Consider the following 18,097-nt stretch of genomic DNA (forward strand, 5'->3'; position numbering starts at 1 on the left):
TGGCACGAGCAGCACGCGACGCTCGCGTTGCCCACGGATCCAGGATCCGTAGATCGCTGCATCTCGATCGCGCCCTACACCAGGACCCAACGGATCGTGACTACCTGTCGCCGCGTGTACAGGTGAGTAACAACAGAGCCCGATTTATTATCCTCGGCCGAGTTGTGATCGAGTTTTGTTGACGGTGATCGTGGCTGTCACTTGTCATTGTTCTTCTTCGGGCAGTCGACGTCGTCGTCGTCGTCGTCGCTGCTCTTGGTAATTGTTCGAGGGATGTGCGGGGTCGATCGGTTTCGATAGCGTTTATATCGTGTGGAAAAATTGGTGGTCAAGATTGGTAGTGTCGATCGGGATCGTTGTTCGTAGGTTCGTTTGCTAGTTAACGTTTGTTGTGGCCACTTCCGGAGGACTTTGCTCCGGCTACCGTGAACACGTGGATCCGCATTGTTTTGTAGCTGGAGCTAGGGCCTGGGGGTTGGAAGAAACAAGAGGACGACGGTGATGTTCGGACGCGTGTTTTCAGGTTCTCGGTTCGCTGGGACCGCATAATTCGATTGACAGTTTTAATCGGGCGAACTGTCGCGAATTCAGGCTTCGCAGTGACGAAACAGTGAGAAAGTCGTAAAAAGCTGCTCTTGAAATATTTCTCTCGAGCAACGCGCGCTCGGGCACGGTATTTCTAGAGAATTTATGTTCCCGCGTCGCGAATTAACAAATCCACTTGACTGATCGAATAAATCCGGGGCTCGTGGACATTTTGACGCAACATATTAATTTAATATTGGTACGGGCGCGTTTGCATATGAAAATGTGTAAACGAACGACTGTGATCCGGGCTTGTAGTAATTACAGCAAAACTACATCAAAGTTCAGTGGCAGAGTAAACAGAAAGAATACAGTCGGAGAGAGAGAGAGAGAGAGAGAGAGAGAGAGAGAGAGAGAGGGGACAAATTCAAAATTAGCGGGGAACGCGAGTATGTGGCGAGTATCGCGTGTCCGATAATAATTCATCATGCAATCCTAGATTGGTCCTGCACCGTCCTCCTTTGTGCCGCGTGTTTTCCCCACGCGACAATACTGATTACTGCGTCCGTTCCGTTTCGGTTTCATTGAAATAATAAAGCGGAACCATTTCTGTTTAAATAAACGAACGTTACGGAATTTTTCTGGAAACGGATTACCAGAATTCATTCCATAAGTTCCGCGGCGACTCGGCGGAGCTTCGATGCCATATTATTTTAGTTAAAAATATCAAACAGTGGAGTTCCGAATAATGAAATTCAAACAGAGTTAAAATGACAGTCGGATCGACAATGCCGTTCATTGAAGTTATTATTTACGAAATACGATGTGGGTCACGTACGGTTCGGGATTTGGTAATAATTAACGCTCCTAAGATATTTTTTATTCGCGGCCTAAAACTACCGCACTGACAGCAATAATACAAAATAATTTTTCGTTCGTGCATTCGCTTGAAATTAATGAAGCAGAAATTGATCGAGTACAGGGGACGCTGTAATATTTACAAATCTATACAGGAATAATGCATACATAAATGTCTGTGCGCTTCACGGTGCCTAGTCGCGTAATTATTTCGTAGCTAATTATTAACAACGTAATTAGTGAAAATCACTGAGTAGAGTAAGTTTTGATGCATCGATTGTGCCACACATCGGCCTCGCGTATACACGAGGTTAAATATATCCATAATTATTTTCGTATAATTTAAAGCAGTCTATATTAATTCATCAAACCCCATTTACGTGACCCATCCGCGTGAATCGATTACAATATTCGCACGCAAATTATTATCACTATTTTATTTCCATCCCGTTCACTAACCGCCCGTTTAATATCGCCGATAATTTACAATTTGTTTCCGTAACGATGTTCCGGGAAAGGCGCTACCGCGGAAACAAATTCGAAAATCCATTTCTCGCGATCACGAGTTAACGAAACGCGTTCGGCAAGAAAAAAAAGAATTGCAGTGGCCATAAATGCGGGCTTGCACCGAAAGCCGCCGTTCCCAACATGGCGGATCTTAGACGGTCCGTGAATTCTTCTTCCGCGCAAAGTTCCCGGCGTCTATCGAGGGCGTTGCAATTTCTGCGCCCCGCGAAGGCATTAAAATCACTCGCCACCCATCCACCGCAAACTATCGTATAATGTTACCACACGTTCCTTTAAGTACCAACGGAAGGCCCGGTGTGTCGCCACGCAGCCCCCCCCCCCCCCCCCGCCCCCCGCCGCCGCCCCCGCTTGTTTCGCATTTTTCGTTCGCTGCACTCTTTTACGGCCGCGGAAGAGGACCGTTCGAATTACGCGGAGAGTTCAACCGTAAAAAAAACCGGGTTCTGCTGCGACTGACATTTTTTTTTTCTTCTTCTCTCTATGTAAAACGAGATCGTTTTGCTTCGGCAGAAGTCTCCCCCGCAATAAAAATGTTTATGTGGACAGTAAAGGGATCGCCGTTACTTGAAGGGAAAATGAGGACGTATGCTTCGCCGCGTAAAGTCGGGCCCGGCTGAATATACACCGGGGGATATCGTGAATTAATTCGCTTTTCACTATGGACGGAATCTCCGGCTTCTTCTTATATCGACTGTTTATCGACTTTGCCGCTGACTTCGCTTCTTCCGCGGGCGAATCGTAAATTAGGGAACTTGGATACGAGGGCCGTTACGGGCGGAAGGGAACTGTGGTGCTGGACCGACATTTCAAACCCTACATGATACTGATTTTAATCGTCTCCTTCTGCTTCTTCTAATTGACTACTTATCATTTAGTTATCAATATCTGGCTAACGTAATTAATGTAAGGATATAATAAATCGGGAGTTCCGAAAACCTGAACATGGCAACTGATACAATTTTCACGTTATCCATATTTTTAGAGCCGAGCATTTCTCATTAAAAATTAATAAACTTGAAATATTATTTGCTCGGATTTTGATAATATCATGCGTTATATCGATAAGTAACGTCAGGATATGAAAAGGGTTTTCCTCGTGTATTATTTGAACTTTTGGATGACAGTAATATATGTAGAATGTACGTGTCATTATCGTATCTCTATATTTTCTCTTTATGCAAAATAAAAATTACCTGGATCAATTGACGGACACGGTAGGAGCCGAGTACAATACTTATTCCTTCTTTAATAATATGATTAATACAATAATGAATTATTAAATTAATAAAATTATTAAATTATTAATAATGAATTTTACTTTACGTAAAAGGCAAACGCAACGCCGTTGCTCATCCTGCAAAAATCGCAACAGATGTATCGCCGCGCGAAAGAGTACAGCGAAAGAGCCGCAAGGGTAGATCATCGGCGTGAACCGTCGCATCGCAGATCAATCGCCCCGTCGAGGAGGAACGTCGCCGTCTCTGACGCAGTTTCAGTTTCACGGGGGGCGGGGTAGGACCGGTTTACGATTCATAAGACAACTCGGTGGATTGAATTAAGCGAGCGGTGCGGCAGCTGCCAGTCCGTTCCTGGTCCGTCCGCGCACCCACCGCGAATCTGCATAATCCCGTTCACGTCGACGATTCTAATTGGCGGATTGTTTCAATCTCTGTCGCCGCGAATATTTGCATTGCTGCTCCTCTCGTTTCTGCCCAAACCCCCCCACCCACGCCGTCTCTTCGTCTCTTTCTCCCCGTTTTGTCCTCTGTTCCCTTCCCGTGTTCCAGACTTCCTCTTTCTATTTTATCCGCACCTTTCGTCCCCTTTTTCGAGAAGACCCACCCCACCCAGGACACTCCGCAGAACTTTGCTCGGAGACTTCGGCGACTGTTAGCGTCTCTCTCGCGGACCTCATAATTTTTGTCTGTTTTTATGGGCCAGCAGATCTCACCCCTCCCCCCCCCCCCCCCTTTTTAAGCACGCTATTTGCTTGCTTACCCGGCTCCCCGGAGTTGTCTCCCATCCCCGCGTGCATTTTAAATGAAATGTATCGGAAGTCGTGATCGAAACAGATTAATAGAATTTCAACATTTATTTTCTAGTTTTCTCGTTCGATGAAATTCTTTTTATCATCGATGATAGGTTATTTAACTTGTAAACTCGTTGACGAATAAATTACACGACTTGTGTTATTTTTTTTTTTATTAAATTTAGAAATGATATTTTTTAATAAATTTATTAGAATTTAGTGTACCTAAATTATCTCAATTTTGTGGTGTTAGTAATAAATCGAACAATTCCAGCACTGTGCGAGAACATTATTTACTGCATATTATTGCCCAATAAATGGTTAGCGAGAATTTGCTATATTTTGATCAAAATAATTCATCCGAAACGGAATAAAGCACACATTTGAACTTTTTAATGTATGCTCGGACGAACCCTGTGTCCGCCATTGTTGTATAAAATTCACAGCTTCGCGATTCATTTGGCAGTTTTGCGTATATTTATTCTACCCTTCACGTAATTGCCATTGATTTTTTTTTCGTAAAAATAAACATCATTCGTTTTATCGCATTTACTGGGCTGGATTGTAATGTGAAAAATTTTAAATCAACAAATCGAGACAAATATCGTACAATCGAAACGAAAACACATATTTGATCGTTCTGACATTTCTGATCGAATATCTGGGATACTCTAATGCTTCGTTTCTAATTAGAAAAATATAAAGAAAATGTAATGTAACCTTTAATAAGTAACGACTAGAATATGAATTTTATTCTTCGGTAACAACAATGTATAACACATTTTTAGCAATTATAACACAGATTTATAACAACAAGAAGTAATACAAAAAAATAGAGAGATTAACAGACTTCAGCAATACTATTAAATTATTTTTAACTTGCTAGATCCATTTAAAAAACTTTAACTTCTAGTAACGACTCGGATGAAAAATAATTTGATAAAATACTCTTCAAAGAACATTGTAATAAATGTCGACGTGTGCATTTAAAAATTTTTAATATTCAACAAATAAAAATGGTAAGATATTCGGTAAACGTTCTCGCAGTGAAAACTCCATTAATTCTTACTGGTTGCAAAACAAAATAAGAGTGAATCTACGCAAAACTTCCCAGCAGCCTTGGCATCGCCGAAAAGGAATGCCTCAACCATCGAGGGGTTGGAACGTGACGCTAAATGGGGGGAGGGGGGGAGGCGGAGGCGATATAAGGAGGAGCCGGGAGTATTTATTACAATTTTAAAAAGACACTTCAATTGAATATTACGCGGGCGGTTGGTGAAAATGTGTTACCGTTGACTTTTAGGAGGGTGCTCCGCCGGGGGAATAAATTGTTTCGTCGCGGGTGAATCCGAAGCGAAACGCGCGGCGTACTTTTTCGCGGGGTGGAGAGGGGAGGGCTCCTTTATCTTCCCGGTAATAGAATAAAGGAGCCGACGTGACGCAATGGAAATTCCCAGTTTTTGCATAATTGACGTACTCTCGACCGCCGCGCGACGCTGAATTATTTTACGCGGGGGTAATGCGATTTAAATATGAGGGAGCCGGAGAGAAGATGTTTCCGCGAGCACGACGCCCGTCCGAATGTAGATCCTTCGGTTTCCCTCGTCCCTTTCTTATCGCGTATTTTTTCAGCGAGAGCCGTGCAAGAGAACGGCGAAGAAACGCGGGTAGAATACACCACCATCAGCAATACGGCGATCAATTTTCTAGAAACACCGGGATCTTCGCCCGGGACACCGGCGCGGCCGTGCTCGGATTAAAACGGTGCATCGCCTGAATTTTATGAAGCGTTGGGCTTTAAAATTTCCTGTTTGGGGAAAGAGTCCGCGGTGTAAGCAGTGGAAGCGCGCTTGCTATTGTCTCGCGACAGAGCCATCACGGGGGAGAGAAAAAAAAGTCGTTCCGCGTCCCTTGGGATTCCTCAGAAAGAGGTCCGCGTATCTGCTGCCTCTCCTGGCCTTTTATATTCTTTTCTCGTTACGACGACGATTAAAAAGTCCATCGAATATGTGACGGTGTCGTGGCGCGCTCCTCTCACCGTTGATTCACGCCAACGTTCGAAAATATTAAGATCTCCGCGAATGCATTGCGCATTGTTCACTGAATAACTTGGTGTACACGCCGGAATCAATTGCGCAATTTAATAACTAATTCGTGCCGGCTTCTTCTAGAACAATTTTCTACGGTTTTCTTATCAATTCTGTTATACAGAGCTTGATATAACCTTGGAATTTAATGTAACAAACATACTAACGATAGAATGTTATATTATATGTAATTAGTACTATGCTTATATTTCTTATAATAAGTAAACTATTTATTATTTAATATTAAATACACTATAATCTTTCGATACTTCTGCTCTTTTCCACGGTCAGAGTAATTCTCTGTTCTCAATCATTTTTTTGGTTATTCCTAAATTCGTTTGTTTGTTCAAAACTTATTACGTCAGACAAAATATTCATGAATATATAAGGCGCGAGCAGATTAAAACGTCACAGTATCGTTGCGGTGTCAATTCATTATTTATCAGTAATATACAAAGAAGTCTGGTGTTTTAAGGTCAGACGAAATGGAAACTATTCAAACAAATTATATTAAAAATAAACGTATTAACGAATAAATTAAGAAATAAAATGAAACAAGCTAAAATAATAAAAATACATGCTCGAACGATCGACAGTTGAAAGAAATTACTACGTGGACTAATTTCGATAGCGTCGTCTAGCATATTCTAACCTTCGACTGAGCTATAAATAAGATTCGCTCGGTTGGCGAAGTAGATTGTATGGTCAAGCGTGAAAGAAGCAAGGGGATTTTCAGTGGTCGATGTCGGCGACGCGACAGAGGCGGTCAGAATTATGAGCAGGACGCGGCTCGAGCACGGACGACGAGCTCGTATTTATCACGAAGAGTAAAACTGACAGCAGTCCATTTCCTGTTCGTCCTGCCTGTCTGGCTGAACATAATATCTCCTGACGAAACAACGTGGACGCCGTTTGTTTGGGAAACAATGGACCGAAACAATACCCAATCCCTCCTCGGTCCGCGGACACGGATACAGACCACCATTCTGATTTCCACGCCCTGTTACTCTCTTTAGTCTTTCTATCGCGAGGAAATCTTTTCGAGACTCCGTCGAATTCGGTTCCGCGGGTAAAAACTTCCACGGAAGTTTCATTACACGTATTAACATGCCCCCTCCCTCGTCTATCGCAACTTTCCAGACCGTCCCCAATACCTGTCCACGACTTCTCCGAAAGAAATCAGGACAATGGAGATACAAACATCTCCAGCAACCAGCGAAATTTCCTTTCCGCGGAAAATTTTGTTCGCGCTAAAGATACTCGACAAAGGTCGAACAATGAATTATCAAGTACCTAATTCAGAATAATAATGCGTTAAATTGTGGAGAACTGTTTTCAACATTTTTCTTATATTTTACAAATTGGAGTCTAGAGTAGAATGTTGAATTCCTTACCGGGTCCACGGTGTTATTGATAAATCGAATGCTTCGTTAGGGATGATTATGCTCGTCCCGCGCTCACGTTTCCAAAATCAGCCAATTTTCGCGCTGGTTTGTATCGGCGGTAGCGCCGGATGATGGAATCCGCGACGATTCGAAGATATTATAAGTTCATTAATCACGGGACGCTGTCGGATCTCGGGAACGTTCCCTCTAATTACTATTTGTCCTCGCTGCGATTGTTCATACAACCGCGGCGCAAAGTTTAATTGAAATACCTACGGCCGTAGATTCTCATTAACGATTTCACGGGGATTCCTCGAGGATTCCTCGCAAGACATCCGAGCGAAACCGAACGTGCACTTGACAGAAATTAGTAATCCTTAATGGATGACGTGATGCAAGGCTGGTGTTACCCAACCCTCGCCATAGGCGGTGCCTGCTTCCTCCGTCTTAGACTTAACAGCGCGGCGGATATTCAATTAATTTCAGAGGACAATAGTAGCTCGCTTCCACTCCGACGATTTGTACATACCTGGCTCGATGTTTTGCGTGCTAGATTATCCGAGGGAGAGACGGGTCACTAGCAAAATTATTTACCGCGGCGGACCAGCTGCTGGTCTCGTCCGTTTCACCATCGCGCGAATAGTCTTGCTGGTCTAGAACGTCCTCCATTTTGTATTTATTGTACGTTCCTTGTGACGCTGCGTGACGACATCGCTTGACACTCTAACAACGAATTTAACATTTGCCATATACTTTCCGTTCAAGCTGTATTCCAGATATTTAAATATCAATAGTTAAAATCTAAATATTCAAGGATTTTACATTTGAATAAATTTAGAAATATTGCTTAACTGATAATATGCAGTACAATGTTTCTGTGTTTCTAAGGGTTGTTCCGACTTAGAGGCCTTGTTGAAATAAAATTATATACGATGTAGAATTGTAAATATTATAATAACTAGCTCGATGTTTTTGAACATAGACTTAGACCACTTTCGAAATAAATGGCCCGTTTATAGTTATATAAACTTGAACAATCACACGGACCATTTCTGCGACGATGTCAACCGATAAAATTCACGCAATCTTTCTAGTATCTTTATTTTGTCTAGTCGCATTTAAGACGAAGAAATACGTTCAGCGGATTTTAAGAAACAAAATTAAGACGATCGAGTACAAAAAGAAATCTGTCCATTTTCAAAGAACGCCTTACTAAGTTCAATGCGAAGACGCAAAAATATTTCAATATTCTGTTTAATGGAAACTTTCCGTTCTCCTCAGCGAACAACCAGAAATCTCCACGATGACGACCACCACGGGCGATCCGTCGACCATGAAGACCCCGTCGTCCCTGTCCGGCGGCGATCTGGTCTCGCGTCTGTTGGCAGCGACGCCTCCCTACTTGTACAACGTGCCGCTGACACCTCACAGCTTCTTCTTCAGCGAGATGTTGCGCTCGTTCGTGCAAGCGAAAGCGGAAGCGACGTCGGCAGGCACGACGAGCAGCGCGCCGAGACGTCGGAAGCGATCTTGGCGGGAAGCTCGTGATCGCCCTTTGGAACTGACCACGAAAGAGAGGCAACACCATCATCATCATCACCACCACCACCATCACCAACAGCAGCAACAGCAACAGCAGCAGCAGCAGCAACAACAACAGCAGCAGCAACAGCAGCAGGAGAAGTACTTTCACGCGCAGCAGTCGCAGCAACCGGAAACGCGGCTGGAGAACAGAAGCAAGCCGACCGAGGCGTACGATCCGGAAATCAAGATGGCGGCGTACGAGCAGAAGCCGAGCTTCGGCGGCGACATATTGAAGCCGGTCGACGAGAACAGATCGGACTTCGGCAAACAGAGCAAGAACTATTTCGACGAGCGGCCGCGCCACTTCGAGCAGGCCCAGCCGCCGGAGAACATATTCCCCGCCGAGCTGCAGAAGGTGAAGCCGGAAGAGACGCACTCGGTGGACCGTAAGAATTGCAATTACGACAGTCGGAGTCCGTACGACGAGCGCACGAAGAGCACGATCAGTAATCAGGAGCTTCCTCTGCTGCCGGATCAGAAGAAGCTCGATTTCTCGAGGAACTTCCTGCCGGGGCTGCCCGGAAGGGGCTGCGACATGCTCCAAGGTGTCAAGGGATTCGGCCTTCCCGGGAACGTGACGAACCCCGAGTTTCTCCCCAACCCCCTCTGGTATCCGCCGTACCCCATGCCTCAGTCCTACCCGGGCATAGATCCCCTGCATTTTTTCATCGATCTCCGCGTGTCCGGTCACATCTGGGACCGGAAGCTGAGCGAGAGGCAGCTACCGTTCAAAGGGAAACACTGTTCGGCGTTCAGCGTGCCGCAGTCGAAGGAGTACAGCAGCAACAGGCCGCTGAATCTGACCAGGGACGAGGCGAGCACGTCCAGGAGCAGCGAGGAGAACTCGCACGGCACCAATTACATCCTGAGACACCTGACCAGAACGTACAGGAACATCGGCCAAGCCCAGAAAGTGTCCAGGAGCGAGACGTCCACGGAAGAGAGCGAGGACAGTCCGAAGGATATTGATAACAGTGAGTGTCGGGGCTTTGTTCGGTGCTGATCACCCCCTTTAACTATCCTGCATGCTTTCCGCTGATCTTGGTGGGTGTTGTGATACGTTTGGTGCTTGTGATACGCTGGTTTCGAAGAGTAGCTGGTACGATGTAAAAACGAGAACGCACGTTAGCATTTCATTGAGAAACTATTCGGGACGATGAGAATGCGCGGCCGTGTATCGTACGTGGGGCATTAGATTGAATACGTTGAATTCGACAAGCCGTGTAGATGCATCGAAATACGAGGAACATTCTTTCTGTCTGACCATGTTTTAACGTTGAACCTATCACGGTTGAATGGCCGACTTTTTTTCCCTTATAACGATCGAGATTATAAATGTGCTTCCGTTGGAAACGACTGGACAAGAGTTTCTAAATCTTCTCGTTCTCAAAAAGCTGCATACGCCTTTAGTGTTCGGTAGGTTTACTGTTAATCTGAAACAAATTAGAAAATAATATCAGAGGGACAGCTTTGAGAGATTAGGGAATTTATTCCTCAGGGTTTTTACACGAGACATTCAATTATTGATTTGATTCATACTTGAGAGAAATACTATCGTATCGCGAATCATTGTGCATTTACTTATATCGTTTATATGTATTTTTATATTACTTTTGCCAAGTGAAATTCTTCTCCTTGCCGTCGACGAGCTGCCAATACGCAGAAATATTTCAATGAACTTTCTTGTAACATAAACGATCATCTTGTTTCATCTTTTCTTTTGCCTTTTTCGATCGTGTGAGAAAATGGTTAAAACGCAGAATTATGAGCACAATTAGAAGCATTCAAGAATATTATATTAAATATTTATTTAATTTCCTTTACTCGCAATCGACTCAGAAGATTGACATTTTCGTAGTAGCATTCATAGTTCGAGTGTCTCGTGTAAAAGGTTCTGATAAACGCGCTGTACGTCAGAGGATCGGTGTGATTAATCGGTTTGAAATTCATCAGACGATAGATTCCCGAAACCGGAAACGCCTGGCACCTCGACTTCGAGCCAAGAAGAAGGGAGGAAGGATCTGCGAGCCCTGATCGGCCTCGAGCTAGTCGTCGACTACGTAAAAGAGCCAAAGGCGGATCCATCGAACGAGCAGACTTCGCAAGTAACTGAATAACTCGTGAAAATCGAACGACTCACATCCACTCCCGTCTGTATAAATAGATGTAGCTCTGACTTCACTCGGCCATCGTCGTTCACAGTAATATAGGATGCTCTGAACTTTATCGAACGATCGTCGGTACGATCCGATCTACCAATCCCTCTCTCTCTCTCTAACCCTTTACGATATACGGCGCCGACAAGTGATTATAGCGAAGCAAAAGCAATCTTTGCTCTAATCGAAGGTTCGTTCTTCCTTCTTCCTCTTCCTTCCGTTCCGCGTACCTTTAAATCGAAACTGTTATCGGTGCTACGTTTCACGTATTAAACGCCACGACTCCTTCAATCGGATCACATCGAAGTTAGTAGAAAATATTTTATCGACAGTCTCCGTCAACGATACTTCATCCGCGCTGAGCTCCGAACGACGCTGCGGACAATCGCGAAATCGAAATGTCGCCAAGATACGGTGAAATGAACCTTTATTCTGTATGATATTTCCGAGGACATTATTAATTAATTCTTGATAGAATGCGGTAAGATTTACCGTCTCGATGACGTGGATACGAAGCGTTCATTTTCTTCTTTTTCATCGGTTTTCTTCATTCCTTTAGAAGACAAGAGTTTATTACAAAGTTTTATGCAACAGAAAAATTGTCCGATTTATTTGTTAAGAATATTAGCTACATAAGGAATGCCTTCCTTCTGAAATAATATATTAAATTGGAAACTATGAAACAGGCGTTTGTGTTTAGTCTGTATTCGGCTGCGACGCCCGTTTCATAGTTTCCAACCTAATATATCTTATTATTGTCAGGTTATGTCAGGTCATGACATGTATAAATGCGTACAATCTGCAGAATTTCATCTTTATAATTTACAGCGAAACATTTTGCACCCGTTTCGTTAAGTATAAATGACGATCGCAGTTAGTGTCGGTGAAGTATTTTTCGACGGAGAGTTCGTCTATGAGACTCTGTCTGTGATTCTACACCAAATTGCTCCGATCTACCAAACCAAGCGTTTGGGGTAATAAAAAACACTTATAATAGCACGTGACACGCAACCTTTTTGATATCACCGTTCAAGAATCGCACTTTTGAGATACCGACCCCGTTTGATTCCGTTCTAACTTGCTACTGTTCTTCCGCAAGACTTTTCTTAATCGTTGCATTCGATTCTCGATTCGAAGAGTCACCTTTTAGCGAAGAGACGGAGAATCTTAGTGGTCCTTGGGAGCAACGAAGCTCCGCCCCCAAATTCGACTATATGTGATATACTCTGTAAATATAGTAACGTTCTATTGTATCTATATGTACTAATAGAAAGTATTCGACGTGTATATTAAACGTAATAAAAATAATGCAACTCAAACACGTGAATTGGTTTCATACTCCTCTCTCATAATAATTAATACGCATGTGTATGTAATCGCGAAGCGAACAGGTGAACATAACAGTAACAAATTTATACAAGAAATTATTACAAACATTTTGCTCTTTTGATCGAGTCTAAAAAATGGGTTAATGAAATTTTAATAATTACGTACCTATAATGAAACAATTAACATGGATAATTTTAATTTTCATTCGGACGAATTTTCAATTTCAATTTTTCGTACAGATGATTGGGCAGATTAGAGGCACTTACGTGCTCGTTACTCTATAATGTTAGAAAATGAATAAATATTTTGAAACTGAAAACATATTCCAATTACATTAGCATGTTTTCAAAATGCATCTTCTAGAAAATATATGGGGCAAATTTATTACGACGAACGTTCGAAAATGACAAGTAATATAATAGCATTAATGACGAAAATTACTATTTGATGTGGCTAAGTAGATCTGTAAGAGCCTACGAAATCTGATTCATCGACTGACCGTAGCAATACAAAATAAAGGAACGGTTACCAATTATCAGTATTAAACATCTTCAACAATTTGATATAATTACATCGCGAGGCATCATTTTCGTCGATGATGTCTCCGAATTTCTCCAAGTGTAGCGCTATTATTTTCGTTCAGATTGCAACCCTTTTCAACTTTTTTTCGATTAAAACGAAGTAGTCCAAACAGCTCTGTTTAACCCTTTGCACTTGGAGCCATTTTAACTGTACATCTAAAATAATTGTTCTCACTTCTAGTACATCCATTTCAAATGACAAAGTGCATTTTATGCATATAAAATTGAGTCCTGTTACTCATGTAACAGTTACACCGTTAATAAATTTTTAAATCGAAACTATATTAATATAAAAATCATCTTGGAAAGTAATTAAACAATTTTAGTAGTGCCTCAGAGTTATCGCCCGAGTACAAAGGATTTATACAAAAACGACATTAAGGACATTATTATATATTAACCCGTTTCACTATGATTCTTTTCACGCTGCGTCGATTGGCATTTTTTTATCCTTAATATTTTCCGTAATAGGGACAGACGATTTTTGTTTCTTTTATCATTCTTATGTACGTTTGTTTCTGAACTTTGATGACAGAAGAATTTACTTTTATTTCGATGTAGAAGAAATTAATAATAATCATACTTAGTAGAATATTCAGTGGATTTTCTATCACGAGTCTGACTCGATATTACAGTGCGAGGGGTTAAGGACAAACGTTGCACTTAAATTCTGATTTTCTAGTAGCCAGCCCAAACCCATTAACTACTTATAGTTCAAGCATCCAATAACTATATCGAGGTTGATCCGAAAGAGGCGGCTATTGAAATACGTCCGATTGTTACGTAAGAATTTGAAAGCCTCGACTGCCATGAAATCGACGAGAACTCTCGGTAGGCGAGAAGCAAAGAGCAAAGCTGAAGATGGAGAGGGTTGGCAAGAAAGTGTCCCCACAAAATCCGGTGATTCGGTGGCACGGGTTCAACAACAAATATTTTCGTGCTCCCCGCGCACGGCCTCGAAATATGCATTCGTGATAGGGGAGCGAAGGGCGGGCGAGCGCGCGCGCGCGTGATACTGAAGAGGGTGAAAAACAGAGAACAGAACGGCGAGGGGCGGTCTCCTCACCTTTCTGAATGCGTCAGGCTCGTTATAATCGAGGGCGCCCTCGAAGGAGCGCGATGCACACGCGAAAGGAGCCGTCACATTCAGCCGCGGATAACGGTCACGCTTTCCCGTCGCGGCCCGCCGACGTTATTTGACATTAATAAACTTCCGTGACGGGTTCGCCCGTCGATCGGGATAACGTAGCCTCTGTTCGACGGTAGCGCGCGCCGCGGCGGCGCACAATTATTAGGGGGGAAGTTCTCGAATACGCGTACGGCGTGGAATGACAAGAGATACGCGGCTTTTAGGGACGATGGTAAATCTGACGAGGGATATCGATCACACGGCCGGTGGTTTGAGGACGTCGGAATCGAAAAGTTCGTGTTTGCGCGCAGTTAGATCGATGAAGCACGCTTCAAGCGGGGATCCGTCTGGTATCAATGACATCGTTCCGCGAGGGTAGACGCCGCCGCGCTGACAGTCTCGAGTCGTACGATTGTTCCGGCATCCAGGGATCTGGCGACTCCGATAAAATTCACCTGCATTAGTGACTGTCAATCCGTCGTTTTTCTGCTGCGCCTCATCTTTTTTATTAACGGGCTGTTCTAGCGCGAAGCAACTGTACACGCGTGTACCGAATATCTCTTCTTTTTAACTTCGTTGGGGAATTTTTTGCAAAGAAACCATCGATACCTTTCGCAATCAAATTGACAAGGTTTATTTCCGTGTATCTTAACGACGTTTTATAATTTTTTGAAATGAAAAAATAGTGGAGGTCAGTGGCACTGCATATTCTTAAACGTAATCGCTTTTAAAGGAAGTCGTCTCACGATGCCCACGATTCCGACCATTCTGTACCTCTGAAAGAAGAAAACGTGAACTATTGATTAATTGGCATGAATTCGCTTATGGTAGGTACTAGAACAAAAGAAAAACATCGATGATTAAAAAACGGCTATCGAAATTCCAGTGAAACACAGTGTAAAGTACAACAAAGAGTATTCAAAATAGATACATGTTTGTATTGGAATAAAACCGAAGGAAATAGAAATGATTTTGATTCACAAATCCAGCTTCGCATTTTTACATATCATGTACATGCAATCAGCTTCGCGTTTGTTTTACACGGATCGAGATTTGAATATTTAAATCTTTTACAGTAAACATATACTATATGAAAAGAATATAATACAATAGCGATCGATTTTTTACTGGAACTATGCCTGTTTGCCATTGATTACATTTGCGATATAGATATACCGGATTATGAATTTAAGATAGATTTAAATCACAGGAAAGTTTTTAAAATCTCGGCGACGTTTTCGACCCCGAAAAACTACTTCCGTTTACGGCCCGACTCGGTTTACTACCTGGTTAGATTTGTTACCCCTCGGCACGCCTGATTCCGTCGCTAGTTATCACCCTTTCAGAGAGGTTGGTCAAGCGCTGTCGTGATTAGCGATAACACGGAGTTCCAAGATCACTTCTCCCTTGTTGTTCCCATCGATTTTCACCGTTTTGCGGCTCTGTTCTGGGAGAACGATGACGTCGTCCAAACCAGCAAATCTCTTAATAGGTGCCTCAACCAATTTGTATCGAGCGCTCGGTAACTCCTCTTTGTTCACCTCGATGAGCGGCTTTGTCGGCGCGACCAGCGTGTACACCTAATTTGAACATTAACGCTACAATCATGGTACCGCGTTGCAATTAACATCGAGCCTGCGGCTAATATTTATTCGCCGGACGTTTCGCCATTAACCGGATTAACAGCGCCACTCTTCGTGCTCGTTTAATTAAACGGCTATCATCGTTGACGTCGGATCCGTTCGTGACCATCGAAAGACAAACTATTTTCAATCCGGGACGATGTTTAGCTCGATAAAGTTACAGCGGTTCGTACATTTATTTTTTAGCTCGAACACACGCGCGTGCACGGCCCCGTCGAAAAATATTAGACCGTTTACAATATTCAATTTGCAGATGCGACGGTATTACTTTTGTAAATATTATTTCATCATGCTTCGATTTGCGCTGAAATTAATATCTCTTCCGTGCTCGGCAAAAGAGCGGCGATATTTGTTAACGGTAATATATGCGCACGTAAAAATGATTTGTAACCATCTAGAACGCGATCATCTATTTTTGCAATTTTAGAATTCAGATTCTCTGCGTTGCAACTAATTATTCATCATCTTTTCCTTGAAAATAATTTGTCGATTAGATTTTCATATCTTGTTAAAACTTCTGTATAACAATCGTAAATTCTTCCTTTTCAGCGCAAGATTTATGTAGAATAAATAGAGTTAAGCGCAATATTTGATTGATTGTTGCACTCACTGATGTCAGTTTTAAAATAATTAACGAACAAGAGATTGTAGCTCACCTTTTTAGTAGGTTGGACACTGTCATCGATTTCGATCGGATCACCGGCGGTAAAGCTCAGATCTAGATCGCGGGAAGATTGTTCATTCGGAATGGGATAAGTTAAGCCAGCGTATCGGTCTGCTTCCGGATTCTGTAAGTAATAAACTCGCCCATTGACAGTAACCACGAAGATCGCGACGATGGCTAGAACTCCTTGATTTCCCCTCATTGTTTCAAGGAAATGTGGATCAGATGGAGGACCGTGCTCGACTGAGTACGACGGCCAAGCACCAACGAAAACGTCGACTTAAGACCTTTCTCGTTGCAGCTGCTGCGAGACACGTTTATCTGCTGTAAGAAGATTATAGATTGATTTGCGGAACGATTAATAATTTCATCGCCGTCTGTGCCACGACGAATGCGACAAGCCTCTATTACATTCCAATATGGATATAATAAAATTAATTACGCTGTTCGATATTTTCAGGAGGCCTGAACTATACACTTTGTGAATTCCAATTCTTATGAAGAATAAGAATAGATATTTGTAAAAACATGTTATAATTTTTAAGTCGTGAGAATCCACTTTTATACGATCTAAAGTTGTAGAATTATTAATGCAAAAGCCCAACGACGGGTGTAAATTCGTATTTGGATCATTTTAATGTCCTAAACTATACTCAGAGTTCAAAGTAAAAGAGTCATCAATTAGGTTTATGATCTTGTCATCTGTGAGCTGAATGGTCCTCAAGGCCACAGACACGCGAGCGTTTAATCGACGGACATTGTCTCTCTTTGTTTTACTCAGGATAAACAAGGAAGATTTGTCCTTGCTTGGCACTTAAAAAACAAGGAAAGATGATCGACCGTAACATTGACCTAAGTCGCAAATATTCGAATTTAATATAGGACATACATAAACGAATATAAATTTTTCCTTCGACTTCGAAATTTCGTGGATCCTTCTCATTAATGATCTGAATACAACCCTTCCGAACGCGCGTGGAGAAAATAAATCGCAGTTTCCTAAACCGGTGTCTTCACAGACACCAATAGATCCCGATGTATTGTTCGCGTTCGAACCCGTTTCCGCATTAAAAGCAGAAAACACGGTTTCCGCTCATAAAGGGGTGAAAGCGGAACGAGCGGGTGCACGCGCATTATTGGAACGCGGCGAGAGATTAAAAACGACTTTTTCCAAAGGATCGGTTCCATTGACTGGGGTGCATTGCGGCAGGTCCTGAATAATGCATGAAATTTGTTCCCTGGAATCGAATCGCTTCTCGTCACCGCCGGCACGACGACAAGAGAGCGGGCATAAATCTAAATAATTTCAACCCTCGAATTTTTATTATTCCTATGACTACGTCGGCCTCGCTGCTGAATATGCATGCGTCGCTTTCCGTACTTCGCCCGAGTGTTTCACCTTTGTGTAACTACCCACCGCGGGTAACGGGAGGTTTGGTGCACCTTGCACCTTTTCCACTTGATCCATCTTTGACCTGTAACCATCAAGACGGCTCGTTAGTCTTACCCCGAAAAGCGATTTATAAAACGATCCTCCGGGAGCCTGCGATTTTACATATCCTACGAAAAGAACCCTCCAGTGCTCGACCAAGATATGCC

General features: G+C 42.8%; 2 protein-coding genes across 2 annotated transcripts; one reads left to right on the top strand and one right to left on the bottom strand.

The window, feature by feature from the left end:
- Positions 1-14: 14 nt before the first annotated feature.
- On the top strand, positions 15-11,266 carry LOC144476412 (uncharacterized). Its single transcript, XM_078193315.1, has 3 exons — positions 15-122; positions 8,694-9,970; positions 10,950-11,266. The coding sequence occupies exons 2-3, from the start codon at positions 8,716-8,718 to the stop codon at positions 11,111-11,113; spliced, it is 1,419 nt and encodes a 472-aa protein (XP_078049441.1). The 5' UTR covers positions 15-122; positions 8,694-8,715; the 3' UTR covers positions 11,114-11,266.
- Positions 11,267-15,546: 4,280 nt separating this feature from the next.
- LOC144478398 (uncharacterized) lies at positions 15,547-16,700 on the bottom strand. The gene is made up of 2 exons (XM_078196241.1): positions 16,491-16,700; positions 15,547-15,771 (listed from the first exon to the last, which is right to left on the bottom strand). Exons 1-2 carry the CDS (start codon positions 16,698-16,700, stop codon positions 15,547-15,549), a joined length of 435 nt encoding a protein of 144 aa, XP_078052367.1.
- Positions 16,701-18,097: the final 1,397 nt, after the last annotated feature.

This window comes from Augochlora pura, chromosome 2, assembly GCF_028453695.1.
Source record: "Augochlora pura isolate Apur16 chromosome 2, APUR_v2.2.1, whole genome shotgun sequence".
Lineage (NCBI taxonomy): Eukaryota > Metazoa > Arthropoda > Insecta > Hymenoptera > Halictidae > Augochlora > Augochlora pura.

What these genes read in the sequence shown, in the direction of transcription:
- LOC144476412 (XM_078193315.1), top strand. Translation starts at nt 8,716, where the DNA reads ATGACGACCACCACGGGCGATCCGTCGACCATGAAGACCCCGTCGTCC. An exon ending in TCCGAAGGATATTGATAACA is followed by an intron (nt 9,971 to 10,949) that starts GTGAGTGTCGGG and finishes GAAATTCATCAG; the next exon opens with ACGATAGATTCCCGAAACCG.
- LOC144478398 (XM_078196241.1), bottom strand. Translation starts at nt 16,700, where the DNA reads ATGAGGGGAAATCAAGGAGTTCTAGCCATCGTCGCGATCTTCGTGGTT. An exon ending in GTGTCCAACCTACTAAAAAG is followed by an intron (nt 15,772 to 16,490) that starts GTGAGCTACAAT and finishes TGTTCAAATTAG; the next exon opens with GTGTACACGCTGGTCGCGCC.